Source organism: Acomys minous (assembly GCF_964271855.1).
Source record: "Acomys minous genome assembly, chromosome: 15".
NCBI lineage: Eukaryota > Metazoa > Chordata > Mammalia > Rodentia > Muridae > Acomys > Acomys minous.
Window position 1 is genome coordinate 74,730,309 of NC_140497.1, and position 27,653 is coordinate 74,757,961.

The 27,653-nt window shown below is 45.8% G+C and overlaps 1 protein-coding gene and 1 long non-coding RNA gene across 4 annotated transcripts in view; one reads left to right on the forward strand and one right to left on the reverse strand.

The window, feature by feature from the left end:
* SHROOM3 (shroom family member 3) overlaps positions 1-27,653 on the forward strand; it is a 297,712-nt gene that overhangs the window by 180,287 nt on the left and 89,772 nt on the right. Inside the window, exon 1 of one of the 3 annotated variants that reach the window (XM_084760168.1) lies at positions 2,030-2,168. The exons of the other annotated variants lie outside the window; for them this stretch is intronic. Within the exon in view, the coding sequence (XP_084616294.1) occupies positions 2,092-2,168 (77 nt within the window). The 5' untranslated portion in view covers positions 2,030-2,091. Of the gene's footprint in view, positions 1-2,029; positions 2,169-27,653 lie in introns of those variants that run through there. 3 annotated transcript variants of the gene reach the window in all.
* Positions 18,978-22,112, reverse strand: LOC311585229. The gene is made up of 2 exons (XR_014775149.1): positions 21,955-22,112; positions 18,978-19,356 (listed from the first exon to the last, which is right to left on the reverse strand). It is a non-coding gene; the product is annotated as an uncharacterized lncRNA (long non-coding RNA).

The following is a 27,653-nucleotide window of genomic DNA, read 5'->3' on the forward strand; positions in this document are numbered from 1 at the left end:
GGTGCTGTGAGCCAGACCTAGACTCCTCCAGGCCAGCAGGAGGCCCCCAGTCATCTCTCCAGCCCCCTCCCCCGCTATGATTATTTAACAAAATATTTTAATTTAAAATATCTTTGAAATTCTGACTCCCAGATACAGAGCTTCATACATGCAAGCAAGCACTCTGCCCCTACACCACATCCCTAGCCTCCTTTACAGTTTTTGTTGTTGTTGTTGTTGTTGTTTAGAAGGATTATGCTTGGGATCCCTAGAAACTGGGAGGCACCTCACAGCCTCTGGTTCCACTTGGCAGTGACAGACTTGCTAATGGAGAAACAAACCACCAAGTTAGAAAAGTCTACAGATGTGAACTGGGGATGTAGCTCACTTGGCAGAAGGCTTGCCTGACACCACGAGTCCCTGGGTCTGAATCCCAGGACCACAGGAACTGAGCATGGTGCCACATGTCTGTCATCTCGGCACCCGGCCCATGGAAGCAGGAGAGATCAAAGTTCAAGGTCATCCTTTGCCACTTAACAAATTTAGGGCCAGTCTTCTCAGAAGGGAAGAAAAAACCAAAATCTACAGAGAGTGAAAAATTGTGTCTGCTTTAAGGAGGAAGGCAAGCTTTGGAAGTTTCGGGGCTATCATCAGCCTGGCTGGCTCAGTGGACTGTACCGGGGAAACACCCTGGCATTAAGCCTTAAGTATTAGGAACCAAAGCCTGAAAGGGAGGAGGCGAGAGTCTGGGCTCACAGCCTCTCCTGAGAATATCTTTCCCTCCCAGGTCATGAGGTCAGCTCTAGCAGCATTTAGTGACTATTAGTCTCTGCCATGAATAGCATCTGGATGGCTTAGGGGAGTAGACACCACCACCCTTCCTTCATGGAATTGGGGGGGGGGGTGCGTGGTAAGGTGGAGCCACTGGGATACCGACGAGGATGCCTGACAGAGGAGGTTATCTCAGCCCAGCCTGTTAGCAGAGACAAATGGAACACATTGGATCTCTGCTTCTGTGCAGCTCAGTTTTTAAAATGACACGACATATATGAAAATACTCAAAGGAACGTGTTTGGTATTTTATGCTTATATTTGCAAAAGATGTTAAATGGGGCCGGGCGGTGGTAGCATACACCTTTAATCCCAGCACTTGGGAGGCAGAGGCAGGCGAATCGCTGTGAGTTCGAGGCCAGCCTGGTCTACAAAGTAAGTCCAGGACAGCCAAGGCTACACAGAGAGACCCTGTCTCAAAAAACCAAAAAAAAAAAAAAAAAAAAAAAAAAAAAAAAAAAGTTAAATGGGTTAAATGGGCCCAGTAAAGTGACTGTGGGGGGTAAAAAAACACTTATACTGTGCAAATCTGATGACCTGAGTTCAATCCTTGTCTATTGCAATGGGAGGAGAGAAGTTAGTCCTGAAAGTTGCCCTCTGACCTCTACATGCATGACTATGGCACATGCGTTACATCAAACACAACAGGAGCAGCAGCAACAATAGTAAAGTTTTTTTTAAATGTTTAAAAATGTGGAGGGAAGAGAGAATCACATTATCCATGTGCATTTGGAAAGCAGGGTCCTTGAGTTGTCTGATCATAGTGGGGTGGGGGTGGGGGGTGAGTCCCAGAAACAATCTTAACTACTCCCTCCTGTGGCTGGCGCGCGCACACACACACACACACACACACACACACACACAAAACACACACCACCCCAGGTGGCTGGCTGTTTTTTCCAGAGGAACAGTCTAAGCCACCACCAGTGGGTAGTCTATGGGTAGCACTTTACTGAGTACCTGATAAGCTGCCGCAACTCACTTCTCTACAGGAGACAGGTCCCGGTGGTGTCCAAGCCGAAATGACTCTCTGAGGCAAGCTCGGGGGGGTCTCTTGCCTGTTGTCTGCCTGTTGGCTATTTCCTCTCATCCCAGCCAGCCAGCTCTATTGCTGCAAATTGGTGATGAGGCAAGGTGGCTGGCAGGGAGGTGCGCCTCCCCGGGGGAGTTGTGTTGTTTTTATAACCGGTGCCAGCTCTGAGTGTGCGGTGAGTAAGCAGCTCTTCCTCTTTTCCCCTGGATGTGCTTTCATACCGAGATTGCAGCGGCAGCGTTCCAGACATGGTGAGGAGCAAGGGCTGCCTGGCACTTGTGCTTCCCAGGTTTGGGACCCAACGCTCAAGAAAGCAACAGAAGTTGTAAGTGAGGGCTTTGTGGGGCTGGTTTCCTGTTTAGCCAGTATCCTTGTGAGGGCCCTGCCAACTCTCACCTCCCTGCGTCCTCTGTGGGGCAAATAGAAAGTCTTGGCTTGGCACACAGTATAAAACTGACCGTATGTATCTTCTTGTCATCTCTGGGCTAATGTTAGGTGTGAGGGTCTTTTCTCTAAAGGAGTCTTGTTTCTGGAAGTTTCTGCTTTGAAAGAAACAATGTCTGCTTGTCCTTTCTCGTGTTTGAAGATCACTGATTTTTGGCTATGCATTTTAGGAACTGACGTCACTGTTTCTCATTCTGATGGTGATCTCGTTTGATTTGGGGTCTAGCCTCTCTCTCTTGTGTTACACTGCTCACACCTTTGTGAACTGACCCCATAAAGGGGAATTTTATTCTAGTAAGAGTCCTACAGTTGATGCTCAAAGAATTTGTTTTACATACTCCGATGGGGGGAAAGTATTTCACTGCCACTTTGGTGTGTGCGCATGGTTTTTCTCGTGGCTGTAATCTAAAAAGATTGTGCACTTTTAAGCATGAGGATTCATTTCTTGTTTGGCAGTGGAATTCTTTTCACACTTACAGCTTAGCTGAATCAACTCTGAGTGACACTTCCAGAAACCCCAACCTCAGAAGTGCCTACCAGGTGATCTCCACTTGCTTGCTGGCTGTGTCCGACTGGCCACCAGCTGCAGCCAGAGTTCCCGCTTGTGCCAGCCCCGTTCTCAATTGAATCTGTGTCTGAGGAGACTAGTCACGCTCATTGTTCAGACCTCTAAAAGCAAAGTGCCAAAACCACAGAGGCAGAGAAGCCAGAAACTGTGAGGCTTCTGGAAGGACCGTAAAAATTCAGATTGCTCCTGGTAGCGTTGCATTGTTCTTGGGTGTACCGTTCTAGCTGTGCGCTCACTCGCCTTTGCTCCGTGTCTGGGCCGGTCAGCACCATGGCCATCCTACAGAGAACAGGTGATACGCCAGACATCCATGTCCCCGCCCCCTGGCCCCCACACACCCCCATCCCCACCCCCCACCCCAAAGCCAGCAATCAGCTGGAAATGGAGCCAGTGCCCCAGACTTTTGGCCAACCTGTTCCTGCCTGAGAAAATGCAGCATAGAAGGGCTGAGCACAGGCTAGCTCACAACTGCCCAGTGTTGCTCCAGTTACCGTTCAGAGGCCTGGAGAAGTAAGCCGGTCAAACCAGAGGGTTCCATGTATGTGGTGGATGGGTGAGAGAGACGAAGGAGAAAGAAGTTAGGGGCTCTACATCCAGCAGCGGAGGAATACATTGGAATATGCTTCTTATTGAGGCCATAATGTCTCCTTCACCATGTTAGATAACATAGATAATAACCTGCATGAGAGAAGGTTATCAATGAAAGCTATACCCTGAATTTAAGACACCGGCTGAATAAATCTCTATTGAGTCTCTCCCATGAGCTAGGTCCCGTGACACTCATCTTTAGGTCCTCATTGGGTGCTGCACAGTAGAATGGATAGACTGGGCAGGCTTAGGTTCCCACGAGTGCTCATTGTCCATGGGAGTTTGCCTTAAAGAGGTTCTCCCTGCTCTTCCTCCCTTGGGGCAGCTCCTACAACCCAGAAGCCACCTGCCTTGCTCCTCCCAGGACTAGCCACTCACACGAAGAAGAATTCCCTTAATGATGGCAAGTGAACACGGGTGGGCCCGTGTGCCCATAGGGAGGAAGCTCCCATGCACTTTTACCCAGATAGAATCAGAGAAAATCTGTCAGGAAGAAGGCACACCCTCGCCAACTCATGGGAGAAGCATTTGCATGTCTCCGGCTTTGCCCAAGCAGACCAACAGCAGGTGTATAATTTCTGGGCCAGGCAGTCGGAACGAATCTGCCTCCGCTCACTCACTCCATTGCTTTTCCACCCTTCATCCCTTGTCTCTTAGGCTTGCCTCCTGAGATCCCAGCCTCGTCTCAGGCAGCAAGCAGCTGGACTCTAGGAAAGGCACACCGGACACCATTACTTATTGAATGCTCTCAATGTATTGGCCTCCAACCAAATGCAGAATTGGATTACTGTACCTGACCAGTTGGTCCACATTTTAAACAAATAGGCAGAGAGAGGTAAACTAGGTAGAAAGGAAGGTGGAAATATACTCCCGGGAGAGGCCAGTGCTGGGGGGAAGGAAAAACCGGTCAGAGCCGGTCATTTTGAGAGCTTAAGTAGGACAGGATCTCAACATACTTCAGATCCAGTTCTGCGTTTTTGATCAGCCAGAGTCAGGGTGAATTTGCCTAGGAGAGGGAAGGTGAGTCTAGCCGTTTGTGCTTGCAATGTTGGTCCATTTCTTTGTAATTTCTTTGTAATTGTTTCTGTCTCTGGGCCACCAGTATGCCTTGCGTGTCTCTAACAGAGCACATATGGCCAACCTGGCCTAGCAATTATTCATTATTCTTACTCTCACTCACTCTTCTAGTGTGTTATTTTTTTTTTTAAACCTTTTATTTTTTTTAGACAAGGTCTTGCCTTGAAGCACTGACTGGCCTAGAACTTGCTATCTAGACCAGACTGGCCTTAAACACTTAGTGATGCTCCTACCTCTGCCAGTCACAAACATGCTGAGTCTGTGCATGAGCCACCACATCTGGCTTACTTTCTACCATTTCTTATCTTTGTGGTGCTAGGGGTAAACTTAGGGCCCTGAATTCTCTGTACAAGAACTGTCCCTCCAGGGGCCTGGAGAGATGGTTCAGAGGTTAAGGGCACTGACTGCTCTTCCAAAGGTCCTGAGTTCAATTCCTGGCAACCACATGGTGGCCCACAACCATCTATAATGGGATCTGATGCCAGAGTAATGTATACATTATTTAAAAAAAAAAAAAAAAAAAAAAGAACTGTCCCTCTGCCCTATTTCCCCGGTGCCTTCTTATTATTAACACTAGGCCTGGGAATCAAACCCAGGGCCTTAGACATGCTAGGCAAAGACTCTACCACTGCAATGCATCCTCAGCTTGACTTACCAGTGGTTTTATACACACATACACACACACACACACACACACACACACACACACTGAGCAAGGATGCCGATTATGGCTGAGTGTCAAATGAGAGCCAGGCCTAAGGTATGAGATGCTGCAGGAATCCAAAGCAGAGATGATTTCCTACAAAGTGGATCTGGGTGGTCAGCCTTCCCGAGAACAGTGTTCTGAGGGGGATGGAATGAAGGGTACCTGGCCAGTTGCTGGAGACAGCATCTCAGAGTTGGGGATGCGCTCATGGAACTTGGGGGACATCGAGTAGAGCACACGGCTCTAGCAGAGTCCCGCGCCTCCAGTACTCATCTTGTGTAGGAAACGTGGCCAGAGTGCAGACAGACAAAGATGTTAGAGATGTAACTCTTGGCAGAAGGAAGCCATTGAAGCTGTTTCAATCGAGCCATAAAGAGATAAAAGGAAAGTTCAAAAGAAGTGAGTCTATCGGTGTGCCAGGAGAGATGGGTTGGAGCATGCTGTGCCAGAGACCACCAGCCTGGAAGGAATGCGGGGCAACATTCTATGCCCCATGTGATGAGTTTCCCAGCTGGGGAGGTTGTGATTAAGGTACCATTTGTATCTAGAATTTTCTCTCCCAACGAGACGGGAAATCACCACAGCTAAGCACTTACTCAGTGTTCATTATTTGGCAGTCACTGTTCTAAGCATTTTACATGTAGCATCTCGAGTCATCCTCATGGCTTCCCTTTGAAGTCCTCCCATCACTCCCATTTGACAGATAAATCAACTGGGGCACAGAGAGATATAGTCAATTGCCCTGGATCAGAGAAGTCCCCTAAGATGTAGAGCTGGATTTAAACAGGATGTAAGGCTGTGCGGGTCCAAGTCTCGGCCACAAATACTCGCTTAAATAGGTTTGTGGGAAGATTTATGATATGATGAAAGCGATTCTAAATGTGATGTGTGTTATCGCCACTTAGGAAGGAGATCAGAGAGGCATTTCCATACCCAGCCTATCTGTCATCGTTATTAATTGCCTCCTCAAGTTAAGGAGCTCAGCACTCACTGGAATTTAAAATCTAACAGGGTAATACTCTTTTCCTTTGACTATATCTGTGTGCTGTATGTGGGGGGTGAGGGTGGGGGTGAGAAGGCTGTGTGTGTGTGTGTGTGTGTGTGTGTGTGTGTGTGTGTGCGCGTGCTTGTGAACAGAAGCCCACATCAGGGACCTTCCTCAATCGCTCCAAGATCTTTTACTTAACCTGCAGCTCACTGATTTAGCTGAGCTGAGCCCTAAGGATCCTCCTATCTCTGCCTCCCCAGAACTAACATTATAGGTGTGTGCCAACACAGCCAGGTTTTTTACATGGGTGCTGGGGATCTGAGCTCAAGTCTTTACCAGCTGACCCATTTCCCTAGCTCCAAATCTTTTTTTCTTTTTTTGTCTTTTAAACATTGATTTAAGAAAAGGAAAAAGAGTAATACTCAGTGTAAAATTAAAAATTTGCAGACATAATGGGTAGAAAGAATCTGTGTCCCATTCAATCCCAGGGCCCCCAAGTCATTGTCTGTTTTGAAGTAGAAAATTTTCAGGCTCTTCTCTTTGGTAGAGCTCGGTGTCTTCTCAGCATTTATATTGTGGTAACCCTTTCCCAAGGATGATGACGTCATTCTGTACCAGATGCTTTGGTTGAACTCTTAAGACCTCCTTCCATGATGCCATACACAGCTTTGTCTTATGTTCACTGTGACTGGTGCCTTGTCTAGATCCCTGCTCTTTACTGATCATCAGAGCAATAGATCTGGTGTGACCCAGATTCTTACCTCAATGCTACTCTTGTTTCCTTTTGTGTCTTAGATATGACTCAAGGAGAAGCCGGCTTCAGTGGGACCAGGTTTTTGGTTTCTGCGTAAATAATAGAAGCTTAGGGTTTATCTAGTACTTACTCGGTTAGTCAGCAAGTATTCCTAGCCCCATCTTACAGATGGAAAAACTGAGGCCCAGAGAAGCTAAGTAACCTACTCGTTTGGGGCGGCAGAACTAGGAATTAGAAAGCCCGAATTTGCCCCTGCTTCTCTGACTCTAGAGAGCCTGTGTATTTAGAAGCACACTGCCTCTATTGCTTATACAAGTCTCTTCCTTAAACTGTTTAAAATGCATTGGTTTCCATAGCAACGTACGGAGGTCAATTGTAGAGCACAAGTCAATAAAACTCGATTGGTTCTCTGTATGGCACACTTCACAAATACTAGCAGCTGAACATGTGCGAGGGGAGGTTTTGTCCGAGCCACCCTTGCTGCTGCTGCTGCTTTCTGTAGCTCCCATCTCAAACCACAAGCCTGGGGTTTGACCCACTGTCCATCTGCATCCCCAGAGGACCGCCCCCTGACCCTCAGTTAGCATCAATCAGTCAATTGCTGCGGAGAGCAGTGAATGGTGGTCCCTGGTCCATGTGTTGTTTGCATTCTAACTGGGCAATAGGATGGCCACAGAAAGGCTGCATCTATCCGTACCCAGCAAAACCCACACAACAGTCTCCAAAGAGCCTGAAATAGCTGAGCCTTGGTAAAAACAGTCATAAGGGAACTTTGGGAGGTTGTTGTTGTTGTTGTTGTTGTTGTTGTTGTTGTTGTCATCGTCACCTAAGCAAGCTACCCTGGCTTAGGACAAGGCTTCATTTGAATGAGCCCCATCCTTAGCCATGTGCTAAGAGAGACTGCATAAAGGCATGCAGCCCCACACTGCTCAATCCCTAAAACCACAAAGCTTTGCATTATTTCATTATATCGAGCTCTGTTGCGTCAACTTATTCTTCCTGAAATACGACATGCGCTTCTTGTGTTCTTGCCACTTTTCACATCAAGTATGGATCTCTTCCAAACCAAGAGATTCCCCCTGGCCTGGTCTACAGGACAGCCAATGCTACACGGAGAAACCCTGTCTCAGAAAAAAACAAAGCAAACAAATAAACAACAAAACCACACACACAAAAAGAACCCCTCTGTTCTCTAATCACCAACCTGGCATTCTTCAGTTCAACTCATTCCTGACACAATCTACCCAGGGCTAACAATATAATAGCTTGTTCCCTGATAGGGTTGAATATGGCAAATCCCTCATGAGTTTATTTGGAGACATGGTCCTCCTCAGTGGGATGGGATTGGGTGGTGTTGGGACCTTTGAGAGATGGAGCCTTATGGAAGGTGGATGGGTCACTAGCCATGTGCCCTTGAAAACAAGTTAGTTTTCTTGGGGCCCCGGGGAGGTGACTGGTTACAGACTTGAAAGACCAGCCCCATCTCTACATTTTCTGGTGTCCTCTGTTTCCTTGTAATCTCTCCCTCTTGTCTGGACCATGATGCCATCAGCCATGATGGGACGCAGCTCTTCGTGCTTCCTCTGAAGCCACCTGATCTTATGCTTACAGCTCCCCAAACTATGAACTAAATAAATATCTTTAAAAAAAAAAAATCAGCGGGCAGGGTGGCAAAGGAAGGCAGATCTATGTGAATTCAAGGCCAGCCTGGTCTACAAAACGAGTTTAGGACAGCCAAGGCTACATAGAGAAACCCTGTTTCGATAAACCAAAACCAAAGCAAACAAATAAATAAATCAGTGGTGCCGGAGACATGGCTCGGAAGCTAAGAACTCTTGCTGCTCTTCCAAGAAAGCTGGCTTTGATTCCCAGCAAACGTCTAGAAGCATCCGGCTTCATTCTCAGACGATGCTGGGTTGCAGCAACGTTCTCCTTTGTAATAACCTGCTCTTCTAAAATGCCAGTCCTTTCATCCTTTGAACCAAACCCCAAGCTGTTTTCACTTTATCATCTTCCAACCTTTGTGGACAGCCATCGTTTCCTGCCAAGCCTTGGCTTTTCCAAGTTGGCGTCTCTCATCCATTTCTCCCTACACATCACTGGGCCCTGGGCCGTTAAGAACCATTTTCTTGTTTGTCACACATGAACTAGGGTCCCCACCATTAAGATCTGTCCTCATTGACTACAGTCTCAGACTGTGGCATCTTAACTCAGGGACAGATGAGGACAGGCACTTCCCTTGTTCTGCTTGGTGTCTTTCTGTCAAGTACACTAACCCAGTTTCGACCAGTTCTTTAAAAGAAGAAAAACCAAAGGACTTTTTCTGAAAAGTTTGGTTTGAAAAACAGTCTTTTCCCTCCCTGCCAGCTATAACTCAGGGAAAAGAGAGGTGGTCATGGGTTTTTTCACTTGGCATATTATGGCATCTTATACCCCCAGCATACTTTTTGATAATTGTGTTTACCTATTCATCTCATCTATAATATAGGAATTGTACAAAAATGCTGTTTAAGTTTTCCTAAGTACTGAGTAATGACACTGGTGTGCCAAATGCCAGGGTGTGTCTAACAGACAAAGGCATGAAACACTGTGGCGTGGGCTTTATGCTGATGACACTGTGGCATGGGACTTATGCTGGTGACACTGTGGCGTGGTCTTTATGCCAGTGACATTGTGGCGTGATCTTTATGCCAGTGACACTGTGGCGTGGGCTTTATGCCTGTGGCTCTTTGAAGTGGACCACAGCCCTTGCTTTCCTTTATCACCTTTGATGCGGTTGTGTTTCTGTGAATTTGTGCCTCTCGCCTTGAAAGGGCTCAGTACGTCTTCCTTCACCACAGGATGTGGCTCGCACCCCAGACCCACGTTAGCTTTGTTACTCTAGAAGTGACAGTGGACTGATGCAGAAGGGAGAGTCTCCAAAGCTTTCTTCAGCTAGAACTGTGTCTGTGTATAGCAGATTTGACTGTGCCCTTAACAGCAGCGTGTGTCAGGGGGCTGTACAAAGACAGGGGAAATGCACTGACACACTCATATTTTTATTTTTTTAAGATGAAGGCTCGTGTAGTCCAGGTTAGCTTCAAACTTGCCATGTACGACTTTGAACTTCTTTTTTTTTTTTTAATATTTTTCGAGACAGGGTTTCTCTGTGTAGCTTTGGCTGTCCTAGACTCACTTTGTAGACCAGGTTGGCCTCGAACTCACAGCGAACCACCTGCCTCTGCCTCCCGAGTGCTGGGATTAAAGGCGTGCGCCACCACTGCCCGGCCGACCTTGAACTTCTAACCCTTTTACTTGTGTCTCCCACATACTGGATTACAGGTGTGCCCCTACCACACTCAGTCTTATAACTTAATGTAGTTCTATGAATTGAACCAAGAGCCTTGTGCACGTGTGGCAAACAGTCTGCTAGCTGAGTTACGTCTCTGGCCCCAACCCCTAACTCTTGTCATTTTCTAAAAAGCGTGTATATGAGCAGGCCATCTATATAGAAGACATTCTAGAAGATTGTTATATGGAAGGGGATCACTGTTAAGCATTCACTGAATCTACATTAAAAAAAAAAAGGACAAAATCTTAAAGGCAAGTGAATTTGAAATAAAGGCCAGCTAATTATAGCAAGGAATGTGTTGGATAAGAGTGGGCATATGTAATTATACAGTAATTATGTTGGAAATATAATCACATGCCACCAGCTACTTAAACATTTCACCAGGGAAAATTAATGCACCCTCCTCAGCCACCCCTTCTGATCTCTGAGACCCATGCCGACTTTGTAAATGTGTGATATGATTTCTTCTTAGCGCGGGTGACCTTTTCTTGGTAAATTACAAGGTGCTCCTTTGAGGGGCTGGAATCGAGACTCTGAGGGATAAAAGGAAGCTGGAACCTCCCTCAGACGAAGCCCATGATGCCAGGAGCAGTTGAGGGTTAAAAAGAACAAAGTCAGTTTTAAAAAGATTCCCCAAATCAAAGAGCTGCACACACACACTCACTCTCTCTCTCTCAAAAGCAGTCAGTAGGATCAGTCATTTGTCCGGATCTCTGGGCCTCAGTGCCAGTGAGAGATTTTTGAGCAAAATCCTTTGAACTTATTGGGAGGCATGTGCTACATAAACTTGAGCTACTATCCTAAAACAAAGCAAACAACAACAGAACACAATTAGACAAAGACATTTATTGTTATTATTATTATTCTATTTTTTGGTTTGTTTTTGTTTTTGTTTGTTTGTTTGTTTTGTTTTGTTTTTTTGAGACAGGGTTTTTCTGTGTAGCCTTGGCTGTACTGGACTCGCTTTGTAGACCAGGCTGGCCTCGAACTCACAGAAATCCCCCTGCCTCTGCCTCCCAACTGCTGGGATTAAAGGCAGGCGCCACCACGCCCAGCCTGACAAAGACATTTAGAAAGTCAGCAATGAAGAGAGATGTGTGTGCGTGGGACAACCGATGATACACAGAGCAGCAGTTGTTGGGCGGTCACTGTGACTGTAATCATCACCTTGGCCAGCTGGACACTCCTTAGTGTACTTTGTTACAGCCATCTGTATTTGTCTGCGTGGGCACAGACCTTGTGGCTCTAACAAGAGGCATCTATCTGTATCTTGTTCCAGGAGTTGGTTTCTGGCAAAGACTCTCTTCCTAGCTTGCAGATGGCTGGTTCTCACTTAAGGATTCATGTGGCCTTTCCTAGGTAGATGCACTTGGGGGAGTTAGGGACTTAGCTCTGTAGTATATATTTATTCATTGATGCGTTTATATTTATTTATTTATTTATTGTTGCTGGAGAGCCAGTGCCTGCTGGCAGGTACTCTTCCGATGAGCTACAGGCTCCGCCTACGCGTCTCTTCTTGTAAGGACGCCAATCCTTCTGATCAGGGCTTCTGTGTGTGTCCACGCACATGTACACACATACATGTGTAGGCGCATGCACATGAAGGCCAACATCAGGGGTCATTTTTCAGATGCCATTCATATTTCTTTTTCTTTTTGGCAGCTGGGAAATTGATAAGTGAGTAGGTCAGGCTGCTGGGCCACTGAGTGCCCCAAATCCACCTGTCTGTGTTCCCCCAGCTCTGGGCTCATAATGCCTCCACCACCAGGCTTCTGGCATTTTTAAAACAGGTTCTGGGCTGGAGAGATGGCTCAGCGGTTAAGAGCACTGTCTGCTCTTCCAAAGGTCCTGAGTTCAATTCCCAGCAACCGCATGTGGCTCACAACCATCTATAACGAGATCTGGTGTTTTCTTCTGGTGTGCAGGTGTACATGCAAGCAGAACATTGTATATGTAATAAATAAATAAATCTTTATTTTAAAAAAACAGTTTCTGAGGATCAAACTCAGGTCTGTGTGTATTAAGGCTATCCTCCTAGCACTTGGACTTATTAGAGACTCTTTTCTCCAAATATGGACGCAGTGGGAGTCAGGGCTTCACTACTTTGCAGGAGCAGGGGTGGGGGGTAGGGAGTAAGGGTACCAACTTTTAGGTAATAGGACCATCCCACAATGCAACAGTCGGCCTAGAACCCTGGCCTTGCTTCCTTGCTTCCTGCGCACATGCGTGCCAGCAGAAACAACTTGAGTAGGCTCGCTGACAAGGAGTGGAGAAACCTAAAAGGTGGAGCTGTGTTTTCAGCTCAGTCTATGAACGCATTAGCTGTCCAAGCTGTAGAGCATCAGCACAGAAAGCTCTTCACTATACATTCCCTTGGACCCCCCTCAAGGTCAGTTTAAAAGTGGGGCAGCCCGAGAGCAATTTTCTACCATAAGCCTCAGCTCTGGAACACTGGGTATCCACCTAGCAAACCAGGCAGTGGCAAAGGGAGCTTTACACATCCCGTTCTCTGTCCCCAAACACCTGCTTGGTTATGGTTGTAGAGGTGGCCAATGCCATTACTGCCTGCTTGAAAATGTTTTGCAGCCAGGCGGTGGTGGCACACGCCTTTAATCTCAGTCCTCGGGAGGCAGAGGCAGGTGGATCGCTATGAGTTCGAGACCAGCCTAGTCTACAAAGGGAGTCCAAGACAGCCAAGGCTACACAGAAAGACCTAATCTCGAAAAACCAAAAAAAGAGCCGGGCGTGGTGGTGCATGCCTTTAATCCCAGCACACGGGAGGCAGAGGCAGGCAAATCAGTGTGAGTTTGAGGCTAGCCTTGTCTACAAAGCAAGTACAGGACAGCCAAGATAACACAGAGAAACCTTGTCTCAAAAAACAAACAAAAGAAAAAGAAAGAAAATAAAAGAAAAACCAAAAAAAGACTAAGAAGAAGAAAGAAAGAAAAAGAAAGAAAAGAAAATGTTTTGCAGCATCCATCTTGGTTGTTCCTATTTGTACTAGGACTCTTGAGTTATCCAACAGGACCCAGAATGCCACATGCCAGCCTAGAAATCCTGGTACGAATTGACAGTTCTAGGATGAAAATGTACATGGCCACTTCTGTGCCTGTGTGTGTTAAACAAAGACAAATTCCTCCCGCGCTGGCATTTGATGCTTTAATAATCTGAGCTGGGTAAGCAGAGAACAGACAAGAAAGATGACTCTAAAGCTAGAGACAGCTAGATGGATAAGAAGGTTATCAGGGAAAAAGCTAAAGCCAACCAGACTCGCTGACCATGAATCTGCTGCAAGGTTCAGATAGAGGGTCGTGAGGCTGGAATGGAGGCGGGGGTCACGTCCTGATTCTGCCATTGAGAGGCTGAGCATGCGTAGAGGACAAAAGCTGAATACAGACATGTCTTCAAGGTGACATCGTCCTGCTGCGACTGTGAGGTCCTTGAAAAGTGGGTCAACCAGCTTCCCAGCCACAGGCTCTGCTTACCTGTGCTGTGTCACATGACCAATAAAATTTGCCCAGCAGCTTGCCAGCTTTTAATCTTTGTGCTTTCCTAGGATCCCAGGAGGTCAGGCCTTCCTGAAGAGAGGTACTAGGCTGTGAATTCACTCAAAACATGAAACACATTTGAATTTTTCTTTGCATATTCAACAATATCAACTGCTAAGCTAATTTCTTGACCCAGTGGTCCAGGTCCAGGCATTCTAGAAGGCTGTACTGGGAAGCAAGCATGGAGCAAAATAGGGGGGGGGGGTGTACACACACACACACACACACACACACACACACACACACACACACACGTAGGAGGAAGTTGGAGGAGAGAGCCGAGCATCATACCTCTAATTGTAAGTAGTTTGTGTGTGTGTGTGTGTGTGTGTTTGTTTTTTGTTTTTTATTTATTTATTTTTGGTTTTTCAAGTGAGAGTTTCTCTGTGTAGCCTTAGCTGTCCTGGACTCGCTTTGTAGACCAGGCTGGCCTCAAACTCACAGATATCTGCCTGCCTCTGCCTCCCGAGTGCTGCTAAGTAGGGATTTTATTTCAAGTATTACTTATAAAATATGGCTGAACCCCCTTGAGTCTTATGCTAGGTAAAGAAGTTCAACAAACTTTAAAACATTGCCATACTGTCTGGTGTGTCTTTAGTCCGGCTGTCATTTCTACCCCTGTGCCACTGAGCTGTGAGGCTTAGGAACCCTATCTGTGGCTTTTCCATGTGCCAGGCTCTGTTTTAGAACGGAATTTTAGTGGGTTGTCTTGAAACAGGGTCTCCCTGTGTAGCCCTGGCTGTCTTAAAGTTCAGTCTCTAAACTACCTTAGCCTTGAACTTACAGACAGCCATCTGTCTCTGCCTGCTGAGTGCTAGGACTAAGGGTGTGGGACACCACCCTGGGCTAGTGTGAAATTTTCCATGTGGCTATCACTAATATCTTAGGCTAGGTAGGTCTTTGTTGTGTGGAAACAGGGCCTGCCCCAGGCATTTTTTTTTTTAAAGCTACTTAGGAGTGTCCCTGATTTCTATCCAATTGATATCACCCCAACTATGACAAACCGACTGTCTCCAGATACATGCAGAATGTCACTTAGAATCAAATTGCCCCTGGCTGCAAGCCACTGTTACAGACACATAATGTCTGTGATGGGCTATCATGTGTGGGGAAGCACGAGCCAGGGTCCTACTATCTGCATTCCTGATTTTATTTATTGCCCCTGTGCCGTGACTTGTGCTGGGCGGTGGAGGTACAAGAACGAGAAAGCCGTGGCTTTTATTGAAAGGGACAAGTCTAGCAGAGAAGAAAACTTATAAATAAACACATTACCTATCAGCGAGGTGAATACGGTGAAAGAGACATGCAGAGTGACTGGAGATGTGTTGCTTGTGTGTGTGTGCGCGCGCGCGTGCGCGCGTGTGTGGTCAAGGGCAGGGAGTTAGTTGCTTTGGAGCAGCTGCTGAGTTTCATGGGGGAAAGTTGGGAGAAAGACACAGAACACTTTGTGAGCCACTCTGGGCTTCATTCTAGACCAGTGGTTCTCAACCGTCCTAGCGCCTGGACCCTTTAATACAGTTCCTCATGTTGTGGTGACCCCAGACCATAAAATTATTTTCATTGCTACTTCGTAACTATAATTTTGCTACTGTCATCCATTGTAACCTAAATTGTTTTGGAGATAGAGGTTTGCCAAAGGGGTTGCAACCCGGAGGCTGAGAACCATTGTTCTAGACAGTGAGAAGCCACTGGAGAGGTTCAAGTGAGAGTGTGATTGTTTTTATTAGAACCCATTGCTTCAGGGCTGGAGCGATGGCTAAGAGTTTAAGAGCACTGGCTGCTCTTCCAAAGGTCCCAAGTTCAAATCCCAGAAACCACATGGTGCCTCACAACCATCTGAATGCAATTTGGTGCCTTCTTGTGGCAGGCAGGGGCACATGCAGGCAGAATACTATATAAATAATAAATAAATCTTAAAAAAAAAAAAAACAATTGCATGGATGGATATGGAAAGAGTATGTGTAAGGGACACAGAGGACAAAGCAGGAAGGCCATCTAAGAGGCCAGGGGATAATGAGGACTTGAAGTAGAGTGACAAAAGGAAGCGAGAAGGGCTAGAGAGATGGCTCAGAGGTTAGGAGCGCTGACTACTCTTCCAGAGGTCCTGAGTTCAATTCCCAGCAACCACATGGTGGCTCACAACCATCTGTAATGTGATCTGATGCCCTCTTCTGGCCTGCAGGTGTACATGTAGGCAGAGCACTGTATACCTAATAAATAAATAAATAAATAAATAAATATTTAAAAAAGGGGGGGCTAGAGAGATGGCTCAGTGGTTAAGAGCACTGATTGCTCTTCTGGAGATCCTGAGTTCAATTCCCAGCAACCACACTGTGGCTCACAACCATCTGTAATATGATCTGATGCCCTCTTCTGGTGTGCATAAAGACAGTGTACTCATATACATAAAATAAATAAAATTTGTTTAAAAAAAAAGAAGAGAGAGTGGAGAAATATTTTGTAAATTAAAAAAAAGGCATGACATTTGTGACTTGTGCTACAGGAGATGAGAAAGAGCAAAGGTTAATGGTGAGTGCCTGTCCTGGTTAGTTTCAGTTGCCACTGTCATTGTGTTGCCTGTGAGAATTGCCCAGTGAGGGTAGCCGTTGCTTATGGTAGCATATTAACTTATTGCCATTTCATGGATAAGAAAATGGAGGGTCGGGCTGGAGAGACGGCTCAGAGGTTAAGAGCACTGGCTGTTGTTCCAAAGGTCCTGAGTTCAATTCCTAGCAACCACATAGTGGCTCACAACCATCTATAATGTGATCTAGTGACCTCTTCTGGCTTGCAGGTGTACATGCAGGCAGAATACTGTATAAATAATAAATAAATCTTTAGAAAGAAAGAAAGAATCTGGGTGTGGTGGCGCACGCTTTTAATTCCAGCACTCAGGAGGCAGAGGCAGGCAGATCTCTGTGAGTTCAAAGCCAGCCTGGTCTACAAAGTGAGTCCAGGATGGCCACAGAGAAACCCTGTCTCGAAAAACAAAACAAAAAACAAACAAAAAAGAAAGAAAGAAAGAAAACAGAGAGTCAGAGGAGAAAGGTTACCATGCAAGGGGCAGAGGACGCGGGGCTTGAGAACTTGATCACCTGACTTCAGCCACTTTGCTATGCACCACTTAGGCTGAGTATAGCAAAAGCTAGAAAGAGGATGAATCCAGTCAGAAAGGCAAGAAGACATGGCTACGGTTGGCTTTTATGCTTGGCAGGTGCTCAGTAGTTTCAAAAGGGAGACATGATTTCAGGAAGATGATGCCAGTATATTTCCATATCTTTTTTTCCCCTGTGTTCTACATCAGGGAGAGCAAATAACTTGCCAAGCATTATATGTAAATACCGCCCATGTGAGCTGTAGCTTCGGCAAGTGAAGGCTTGAGGCCCCACTGTGCATTGTTCTGCTTCCGAATTTAAATGTTCTCCTTGTCTCTTTAGACGCAGAGCCCAGGGCGCAGTTGTACTGAACACTTGCCAAATGATTCAGTAATGTATACAATATTTTAGCCTCGACATTACATCTTAGGCCAACAAGCCGACGTACAGCCCTGTTGTCCAAAGATAGTAATGTGACTAGACCCAGAAAGAGACATGGGAAGGAAAAAGGAGAAGAAATTACTGGGCTCAGGATAGGAACTTGTAGGTGTGGCTAAGATTTACATGGGTCCCTTTGTGACTTCCCTCTAGGATTTTCTCTTTAACCTTTCCTTCTCCAAATCCTGACTTCAAAGCTCCTAGAAAAATCAAGCTACCACAGTGCAAGATTGACATATATCTTTAGAAAGTGTCCCAAATGACCAGTTAAGCCTGCCTGACAGTGGCAGTGACAGGGCTAGTAGGCAGAAAATTGAGGCATGATTATAGCCCTTGACCTAGGACAGCTCAAAGGACCTGTAAAAATTGCTAGGGAGTGTCGCCAGTGTTTATGGCTGAGGATCGCCTTCTTTCACACTGTTGGGAAGAGAAAGTCCTAGGTCTGGAGAGAAGGTTCAGAGCTCTCCAGTTCCCCACAGCTGCTCAGTCTGTCAGCTGTTACATCTTTTGAGGCCACTTTGGACCCATGACTCTCAGCTCACACGGACCACTGTGACCGCTGCTGAGACTCTTGCCCTACAGAACTGGACAGGATTTGATCTGGAAGAGTGAATGAACCAGAAGGCTTGCCAGCAGCCCCTCTTCTCCCATCCCTGCTACTCTGCTTGGCTTCCACAGGGAAGCCATGGAGTATTTCTGGTGTATCTGTGGTACCAGAGGCCTCTCACCGTCCCCACGGCAGGGCTCACTGCTGAGTTCCTCCTTAGAAACTATGACTGGGCAGTAACTTGCTTAATCGTATTGCTTATACTCAGTTCAATATTTTTGTTTTGTTTTGGTTTTTTTGGTTTTTCAAGACAAGGTCTCTCTGTGTTAGCCTTGGCTGTCCTGGACTTGTTTTGTAGAGCAGGCTGGCATTGAACTCACAGCCATCCACCTGCCTCTGCCTCGCGAGTGCTGGGATTAAAGGCGAGTGCCACCACCGCCCGGCACTAATTCTTTTTTTTTTTTTTTAATAAATCTTAAAATAAATAAATTATTAAAACCTTTACAAAGGATCTTATCTGAACTTTAACTGCAGGGAGCCTGAATATTTTTTCACTTGTGCCTGGGTGCTAGATGTCTCTCCCGGCGAAACTGACATTACTCTCAGCAGCATCATACTCACAGACCAGCTCGGCCTGAGTTGCTTCCTCCTGGCTCTTTCTGATGACTCACTAGTTGCAGAGCAGCGCTTGCTAAGAGTCCGTCTCAGTCTGTGGGGCTATGACAGTCTGTTGAAAGCTCTCACGGTATCTTTGGGAGTAGAAAGGACCTGTGTTCACCATAGCATGACCAGTGACAGACACAGAGGAGGCTGACAAAGACTGCTAAGACTCCTTGGAGGACATCTGCAGGACAGGGGTGTGTCTGTTAGACTACTCTAATCGCACCCGATGTAGTCTCGGGCAGAGGCTCGACAGGTCAGCAGATGGGGCCTTGACACTACGCACTCACTGCTGTACAGTGGAAAGCATTTGTTCTTGTTCGGCCCTCAGTGTCCCCTCGTCTTTGATTGTTTTCAATGGCTTACAATGAAGGCCATGACCAAAAGCCATTTGGAGAAGAAAGGGTTTATTTGGGTTTCCACATGTCAATCGCAGCCCATCATGAAGGGAACTCAAGGCAGGAATCTGGTAGTGGGAACTGAAGCAGACGCCATGGAAGAACACTGTTTACTGGCCTGCTCTCCACAGCTTGCTCAGGGGTGCCAACTGCCCACGTTGGCTGGGCTGGGCCCTGGCAAGTCAATCATTAATCAAGAACATGCACCATTGACTTGCCTACAGGCCAATCTGATTTGAACTATTTTTTTTTTCATTTGAGATTCCTTCTTCTCAGACGATCCAAGCTTGTGCCAAGTTGACAAACAAACAAATGAAGTAGTTCTTGGTTCATGATACATGCCTATGGGGACATTTATTCCTCGGATAGTCCTGCTGGGGGAGAACAGAGGTTTGCTTGTTGCTTGCTTGCTTTCTGCCTTCCTTCCCTCCTTCCCTCCTTCCCTCCTTCCCTCCTTCCTTCCTTCCTTGTTGGTTTCTCTTTTTTTAAAGATAGAGTCTATTTTTCTGTTTTGTTTTGTTTTGTTGAGACAGGGTTTCTCTGTGTAGCCTTGGCTGCCCTGGACTCACTTTGTAGACCAGGCGGGCCTCGAACTCACAGTCTCACTGTGTAAGTCACTCAGGCTAGCCTTCAACTCTCAGAGACCCATTTGCCTCTGTTTCCTGAGTGCTGGATTTAAAGGCATGTAGCCCTCTCTGCCCTGCCCCCCTACCCTCCCACCCCATCTCCATCCCCACCCCCACGCCCCCTCCCCAGCTAGAAGTATGTGTTTATGTAGGGCTGCTTATGTAGAGCCTTGAGAGGGTTCACTCCCCAGTATCAATACAAACATAATACATATATACTTTAAAAATGAATTTTGAGCTCCGTCTGTGGGACACAATCATGCTGTGTGGAAGAAACAATATTTGAAGTCATCAGGCCTGGTTTGATTCCCTTCTTATGATAAGTAACATGTATGCTCATATACAGCTATTCACTGTGTTCATGACTCTTTGCTTTCGCCTGCCCTGGATACAGATTCTCAGTTACTGTCCCCTTTTCAGCCACTTGCATTTGGTCCAGAGCATGCTCTGCTCTCTTAAAGTAACAAGGCTTGAGTGTGCAGCTGCTGAAAGTCCCATTGGCATTTGGGTACTTTTTCAGCAGCACAACAGTGACATCCATTGGCCTGTTTACTAATTAGAGAAGAAAGCTGCTTGACTATTGGGCTTTTGGATACAGAGGTATGGAGAGTACGTGGGAGCTCCACGGGTAACAAGGAGGTTCAGGAAGTTAAACTAGTGGCCAGCACAGCCTCTTGTCCCCAGCAGACTGGGCTGGTTTCAGGACCCATCCCCAGTGCTATGTCACTAGGACCAGTGCCCCCTGTGTTGTCTCTCTGGTTATGTGGGAGTTCACCCTTTCTATGAATGCCAAACCCTTCACTGGGTTGCAGGTGGTCATTGGCAATTCTCTTCTCTTCTGGATCTTTCCACAGTGGTAAAGTTGTTGCCAATCCTTGCTTTTATGGCTACCAGTGGCTTTGCCATACAGCTTACAATAAATCTCCACAACCCTATAAAAATTGTTGTGAGAGTTTAGCATCCATCAAACTAAGGACAGGAAATGGAACACCGAACTACCAGAGCTCAATAACGTATGCCCACTGCCCCAGATGGAAGGAACCCAGTCATCGCAGACACTTGGGTATCATTTCTAGAGGTGCCCTGGGGAGAAGACTTGATGATGAAATCAAAGGGAAGACTCCATGGTTGGAGATGAGCCAGCAGCGAGTGAGTAGCTGACTTGCTCTTTTAGGTAGACAGTAAGGTGTGGTACCTGTTTCTATCTCCATAGAAACCAGATCAGAAAAGACAGAAACTAAAATTATTTATTTTTACCTACTAAGTATCAGGTTGCTCAAGACAAGAAGATGACACTGGAAAGATGGCTCAGAAAACTCAAGTTCAGTTCCCAGCATGCATGCCAGGAAGCTCAAAACTGCCAGTAACTCCAGCTCTGGAGGACTCAATACCCTTTGGTCTCCATAGGCATCCAGACACACATGGTAGACATATACACACACATTTTTTTTTTTAAATTTTAAAAGAAAAGATTAAAAACCAACAAGACAAGACCTCTGGTCCAAAGAGGGCTAGAGAGCTGAGCAGTGATTTTTAACAAGTGTTGTTCCTGCAGGAAGATACAGAACACCTTTCCTATTCCTCCTCAGCATGGTGTGTGTGTGTGTGTGTGTGTGTGTGTGTGTGTGTGTGTGTGTGTGTTAAGATCTCAGCACTCAGGAGACAGAGGCAGGCAGATCTCTATGAGTTCGAGGCTAGCCTGGTCTACAGAGTGAGTTCCAGGACAGCTACAGCTACACAGAGAAACCCTGTCTTGAAGAAGAAGGAAAAAACAAAACAAAACAAACAAACAAACAAAAAAACCCAAAACCAAAACAAACAAAACAAGTAATAGCTAGACATGGATGCCCTGGGATGAAAAACCAAGTCAATAGTCCCAGCTCAACTCAAAGCCAAATTATCAAACATCTCTTCATTTCAAAACCAGGCATGTGGAAACTCTGACACATCAGACACATCACACTTATACATGGAAACAGGACCCAAGGATTCAAGTTGACATTACGTCATTTCCTAATAAACCTTTTTTGGGAACAGTTGGAGAATTTGCAACAACTAACAATTTGTAAGTAGTCGTGAAGCATGGAGCCAGGCCCATTACTGACTCAGCTATTAAGGCTTTTTTGGGGGATAATCCTTCCGATTAAACAACAACAAAAAGTGACTCATCTGAGGAGGTGGCTCAGTCACAGTCCCTTCCTCCTGCGCTGGCCACCACCTCACAGGAGAGTTGTCCCTGGCGTGCCTTCTTATGCAGGTGTCTCACTTTCATTGTAGACACCCACAACCCACCCCGCAGTCCCTGCTGCTCTCCCTGGTGACTGCATACCCACATGAACTCACCCGAGAGGGTCCCATGCACAGCTTCCTTCCTGTGTATATTTAGAGCTTTCTGAGGACAGTGTCTAATAGGTGGCCCGAGATGCTTGGCCAAGTATCAAAACTAGGAATTCTTTCCTTCCTGCCGTATAGCTATTTGGGCTCCTTTTGGGAAGTGAGCCCACATTTAAAATCTCATGGGTCGCCAGGGCGGTGGTGGCACACACCTTTAATCCCAGCATTTGGGAGGCAGAGGCAGGCGGATCGCTGTGAGTTCAAGGCCAGCCTGGTCTACAAAAGCAAGTCCAGGACAGTCAAGGCTACACAGAGAAACTCTGTCTCGAAATCCCCCCCCAAAAAATAATAATAGTAATAATAAAATCTCATGGGTCATAGTGGTGGTTTGTTTTGTTTTAGAAACTACTGTGAACCTGGGCAGTGGTGGCTCAGGCCTTTAATGGAGGCAGAAGTAGCTAAGTCTCTGAGTTCAAGGCCAGCCTGGTCTACAGAGTGAGTTCCAGGACAGCCAGGGTTATATAGAGAAACCTTGTCTTGAAAAACCAAACAAACAAAACCCAGAAATGTCTGCATCAGATAACTAGAGTTTAACCAGCTCTTCTTGGCTGTGTTTAGAATCCTTACATAAACAGCCTAGTAGAAACATGATAAATCCTGAGAAGCTATATGGGATTTGGGGACCCTCCTACAATGGAAGAAAAGATTAAGTTCAAAGCTAGCCATAAAGTGTACGCTTTCCATGTGAGAGGTTGTAAATATATGGAGCTGAATTCCCTTTCCAGTTTATTTTTAAAAATATTTTTATTGACAGGTAATTTACAAACCGAGATGTGGTATATTTTAGCGTTGGCAGTAAATATACCCACCTGTATAATCTGGATCACTGACAAGATAGAGGCCATTTTTATCATCCCAGATGGCTTCCCCTGAGGCACCTCATGCTCTCATTCATCTCTCCCGAGAAATACTTCTAGTCTAGAAGAACAGCTTCTTCTCCCCCCTCCCCCCACCTCCTCCAAGTGCTGGGAGGATTATGTGTGTGCCACCGCGTGTGGTCTGCGTGGTTCTGGGAATTGAACCGGTCTTGGTGGATACTAGGCAAGCACTCTGGCATCCCAGCCACACCCCCTGCCTCTCTACAACTTTATTTAATGAAATACACCACCACACTGTCTTGTGTATTTTCTACCCCTCCTTATTTTTGACCATCAATCATAACTGTGTTCATAGCTCAATTGTTCTTAATTCCAGTTGATGAGCATGTGACCTGCTGTGCACATTAGTGAACAAGTCTTTTGAGGACACACAGTTTCATTTCTCTTGAGTTAATACTGAACCATAGGGCTTGATTTTATAAGAAACTTCTATCCCATTTCCTGAAGTGGTTAAATCATTTTATAATCCAGTTTTTATTTTCCATGCCCTTCCCAACTGTTGGCAGTTGTATTCGCTTTTTTATTTTTCTTTTGTTTTGTTTTTGTTTTTTGTTTGTTTTCTCTGAGACAGAGTTTCTCTGTGTGGCCTTGGCTGTCCTGGACTCACTGTGTAGACCAGACTGGCCTCGAACTCACAGCGATCTGCCTGCCTCTGCCTCCCAAGTGCTGGGATTAAAGGTGTGCACCACCACACCTGGCCTGCATTTAGTTTTTTTTTTTTTTTTAAGATTTATTTATTTATGTTTACAGTGTTCTGCCTGCACATATGCCTGCAGACCAGAAGAGGGCACCAGATCTCACTATAGATGGTTGTGAGCGGCCATGTGGTTGCTGGGAATTGAACTCAGGACCTTTGGAAGAGCAGACAGTGCTCTTAACCCCTGAGCCATCTCTCCAGCCCCTAGCCCCTAGTCTTTTTTTTTTTTTTAACTGAGAATTCCACCACCGACAGGGCCTTTGAGAGCAGGGTACAGGTAAGAGCTCACACCTCTAGGTCAGCGATCACTCAGGTTTCAGCTGGGTTTCCTGCCCAGGCTCTCACAAAGTTGAAATAAGTGCAAATTGAACTGGGTTCTTATCTGGAAAGCCTAGAGTAGAATCTGCTGCCAAACCCACTCAGATTGTTGGTTGATTCCTTTTCTTACAGCTACCAGCCAAAGCCTCCATCTTTTTACCGGTTGTCACCATTGCCCCTGAGCCTGTAAGATACACCCAGCCCCTTCCTGCTTACAATCTCGTTGACTCAAGCAGCAAGCTAGAAAATGAAAGGTTTAGCTGGGCGTGGTGGCGCACGCCTTTAATCCCAGCACAGGAGGCAGAGGCAGGCGAGTCTCTGTGAGTTCGAGGCCAGCCAGGTCTACAAAGTGAGTCCAGGACAGCTAGGGCTCTGTATAACAGAGAAACCCTGTCTCCAAACACAAAAACAATTAATTAGCTATGACTAGAAAATGTATATACGTTTAAGTAATTTAATCAACATGATTTATGTCATTTCCTTGTGCTTCTTATAACTGGTAACTGAAATGGTAGTTAATGTTGTGTGTGTGTGAGAGACAGGTTTTGGGGTGCATCTTCCTTCATAACCTTGGCTGGCCTAGAGTTCCCTGTGTAAACTGCAGTGACTCTCCTGCCTCTGTTTCCTGGGCTCTAAAAATACAGATGCGAGCCGTCATGTCTGGCTCTAGGGCTAGTGCTTTAACTTGGTAACCAGGATAACAGAATTTAAAGTTGAAAAGTTCTGAGGTCTTAGATCATGTGAGGGTCAGAGAAGTTAATGCTTGAAGCCATGTTTCTGGATTCCTCACTAGAGCACAGACTGTTACTTACCGGAGGCCTTGCATTGCAAAGTCTGTCCCTAATCTACCACTTACCACGAGTTGTTAACTTAAGTCAACCTATAAGTCTCTGGCAATCTAGAAAACACTGACAGTCACACGTAGATTATATTTTCTTCCCTAGTTCCAAAACAAAAATGGTCAACTGGCTAAATCTATTCTAAGGAAAGTTTTAGTTTTGGTTTTGGTTTTTCGAGACAGGTTCTCTCTGTGTTAGCCTTGGCTGTCCTGGACTCACTTTGTAGACCAGGCTGGCCTCAAACTCATAGTGATCGACCTGCCCCTGCTTCCCGAGTGCTGGGACTAAAGGCATGCACCACCACACCCGCCTAGGAAAGTTTATCTTTTATCAGCAGGGGGTTGTTGCAGGCCCTCATCAGCTGATAAGGTTTTAGGAGTCTCCATTCTATGTATGACTTTTGCGGGACCGAAGGGCTCTGTACTTCCTACTAGAAAACTAAAGAACCACAGGCCTGGCCTTTGTGACACTTTTTGTAAGCCTTAATTTAAAAAATAGTAATAATAATAAAAATAAAAAGTCACAGACCTGCCCAAGCCATGCTAGAGCGCAGGCTCTTGGCTATAGTTCCTCACCAGGCACTGTAGGTTTTTTATTAGTTTGGGTTTTTTAAAGTTTTATTTATTTATTTATTTATTTATTTATTTATTATGTATACAGTGTTCTGCAAGCCAGAAGAGGGCACCAGATCTCATTATAAATGGTTATGAACCACCATGTGGTTGCTGGGAATTGAACTCTGGATCTTTGGAAGAACAGTTAGTGCTCTTAACCTCTGAGCCATCTCTCCAGCCCTGATTTTTATTAGTTTTGAATTTTGTGGATCTCCTTTTCCTGTTTACTTTCCTTTCCTTCCTTCCCTCCTGTCCTGCCTCCACGCTCTTCACTTTTTTTTAGAGACAGTCTCACTGTGTAGCACCACCTAGCCTAGAACTTACTATGCAGGGGTTGGAGATATGGCTCAGTGGTTAAGAGCACTGTCTACTTTTCCAGAGGACCTGAGTTCAATTCCCAGCAACCCACGTGGTGGCTCACAACCATCTACACTGGGATCTGATGCCCTCTTCTGGAATGTAGGCAGACACGCAGGGAGAGCAGCACTCACCATAAAATAAATAAAATCTTAAAAAAACAAAAACAAAAAAAATGTCCTAGGCAGACTAGACTGACATAGAACTCACAGAGATTCTCCCATGTCTATGCTATCTTTCTCTTCTTCTTCTTCCTCTTCCTCTTCTTGTTCTTGTTCTTGTTCTTGTTCTTCTTCTTCTTCTTCTTCTTCTTCTTCTTCTTCTTGTTCTTGTTCTTCTTCTTCTTGTTCTTGTTCTTCTTCTTCTTCTTCTTCTTCTTCTTCTTCTTCTATTTTCTTTTCCTTATTTTTTCTTTCTTTCTTTTTTTGGGTTTTTGAGACAGGGTTTCTCTGTGTATTCTTAGCTGTTCTGGACTCACTTTGTAGACCAGGCTGGCCTCGAGCTCACAGCGATCCGCTTGCCTCTGCCTCCTGAGTGCTGAGATTAAAGGCGTGTGCCACCAAGCCAGGCTCTCGTCTTAAAGACATCCTTCAGGTCAATAGTCACTTTTTTGGGGGGAGGGGGGTCAGGTTCAGCTCATGTTGCCTTTGCAGTGGTGCGCCTCCTGCTCCCACCTTCCAGATGCCAGGGTCACAGGTGTGTGCCACCACGCCTGGCTTAGAATTATTGTTTTTAGTTGAATTACTTTTTTTTTAATTAGATTTTTAAAAACTGATTGTTTTTTGTTTTTTTAATGTTTTGCCTGCCTGTGTGTCTGTGTGTCTGGTGCTGTGGCGGCCAGAAGAGGATATCCGATCCTCAGGAACTGGGGTTACTGATAACTGGGAGCCACCATGTGGGTGCTGGGAATCCCAGGCCCTCGGAAGAGCAGCCAGTCCTTTTAACCACTGACCCATATCTGCAGGCCACAACCGATTTAGTAATGCTTAATATTTAAAAGTTGGAAAATTAAAGTGAGAAAAGGAGGTCTTAAGGGGGAACTGAAGAGAGGGGTTAAAAAGAGGGTAACAGAATACACATGACATGAAAGTATCAGAGGCAGCTACCGGAAGGCTAAAGAGGGCCAACAGGAGACCGAAGGAGCAGGAGGAATAGGAATGGCAAGAAAACAATATATATGAACTTGCCATAATAAAACCAATTACTTTGCATGCTAATTTTTAAAATGAATAAAAATGCCCATAGCACTGAGAAATTGATCTTAAACAATTTAACACCTGAAAATAGAGGTATGGCTCAGTAAATAACAGTGCCAATTTGTAGACCATAAACCACCCATTAAAAAAAACCTTACCGCTAGGGAGGTCCTCAGCTGGTAAGAGTGGTTGCTGGGCAGGAAGGAAGAGCCGAGCTCCAATCACTAGAATTCACATAGAAAGCTGAACAAAGCTATGTATATGCTCATAATCCAAGCACTGGGGAGGTGGGCGGAGCAGAAACAGGAAGTTCACTGGAGCTCAGTGTCCCCCAGCTTATTTCCAGGTTTAGTGAGAGGCCTTGCCTCAGAGGGACAGGCTCCTTTGGCCTCTGCACTGGTGTGCATATAACACACACACACACACACACACACACACACACACACGTGTGCACATGTGCATGCACACACTGCACACACCACAGACACTTATATACTCACATGAATTTTACTGTAAAAAAAGACAACCTATAAAAAGGTTTATAAAAAATCAAATGGAGCCAGGTGTGGTGGCACACGCCTTTAACCCCAGCACTTGGGAGGCAGAGGCAGGGGGAATCTCTGTAAGTTCCAGGCCAGCTTGATCTACAAAGCAAGTCCAGGACAGCCAAAGCTACACAGAGAAACACTGTCTCAAAAAAAATAAATAAATAAAATAAAAAATAAAAAAATCAAATGAAGCCAGGCAGG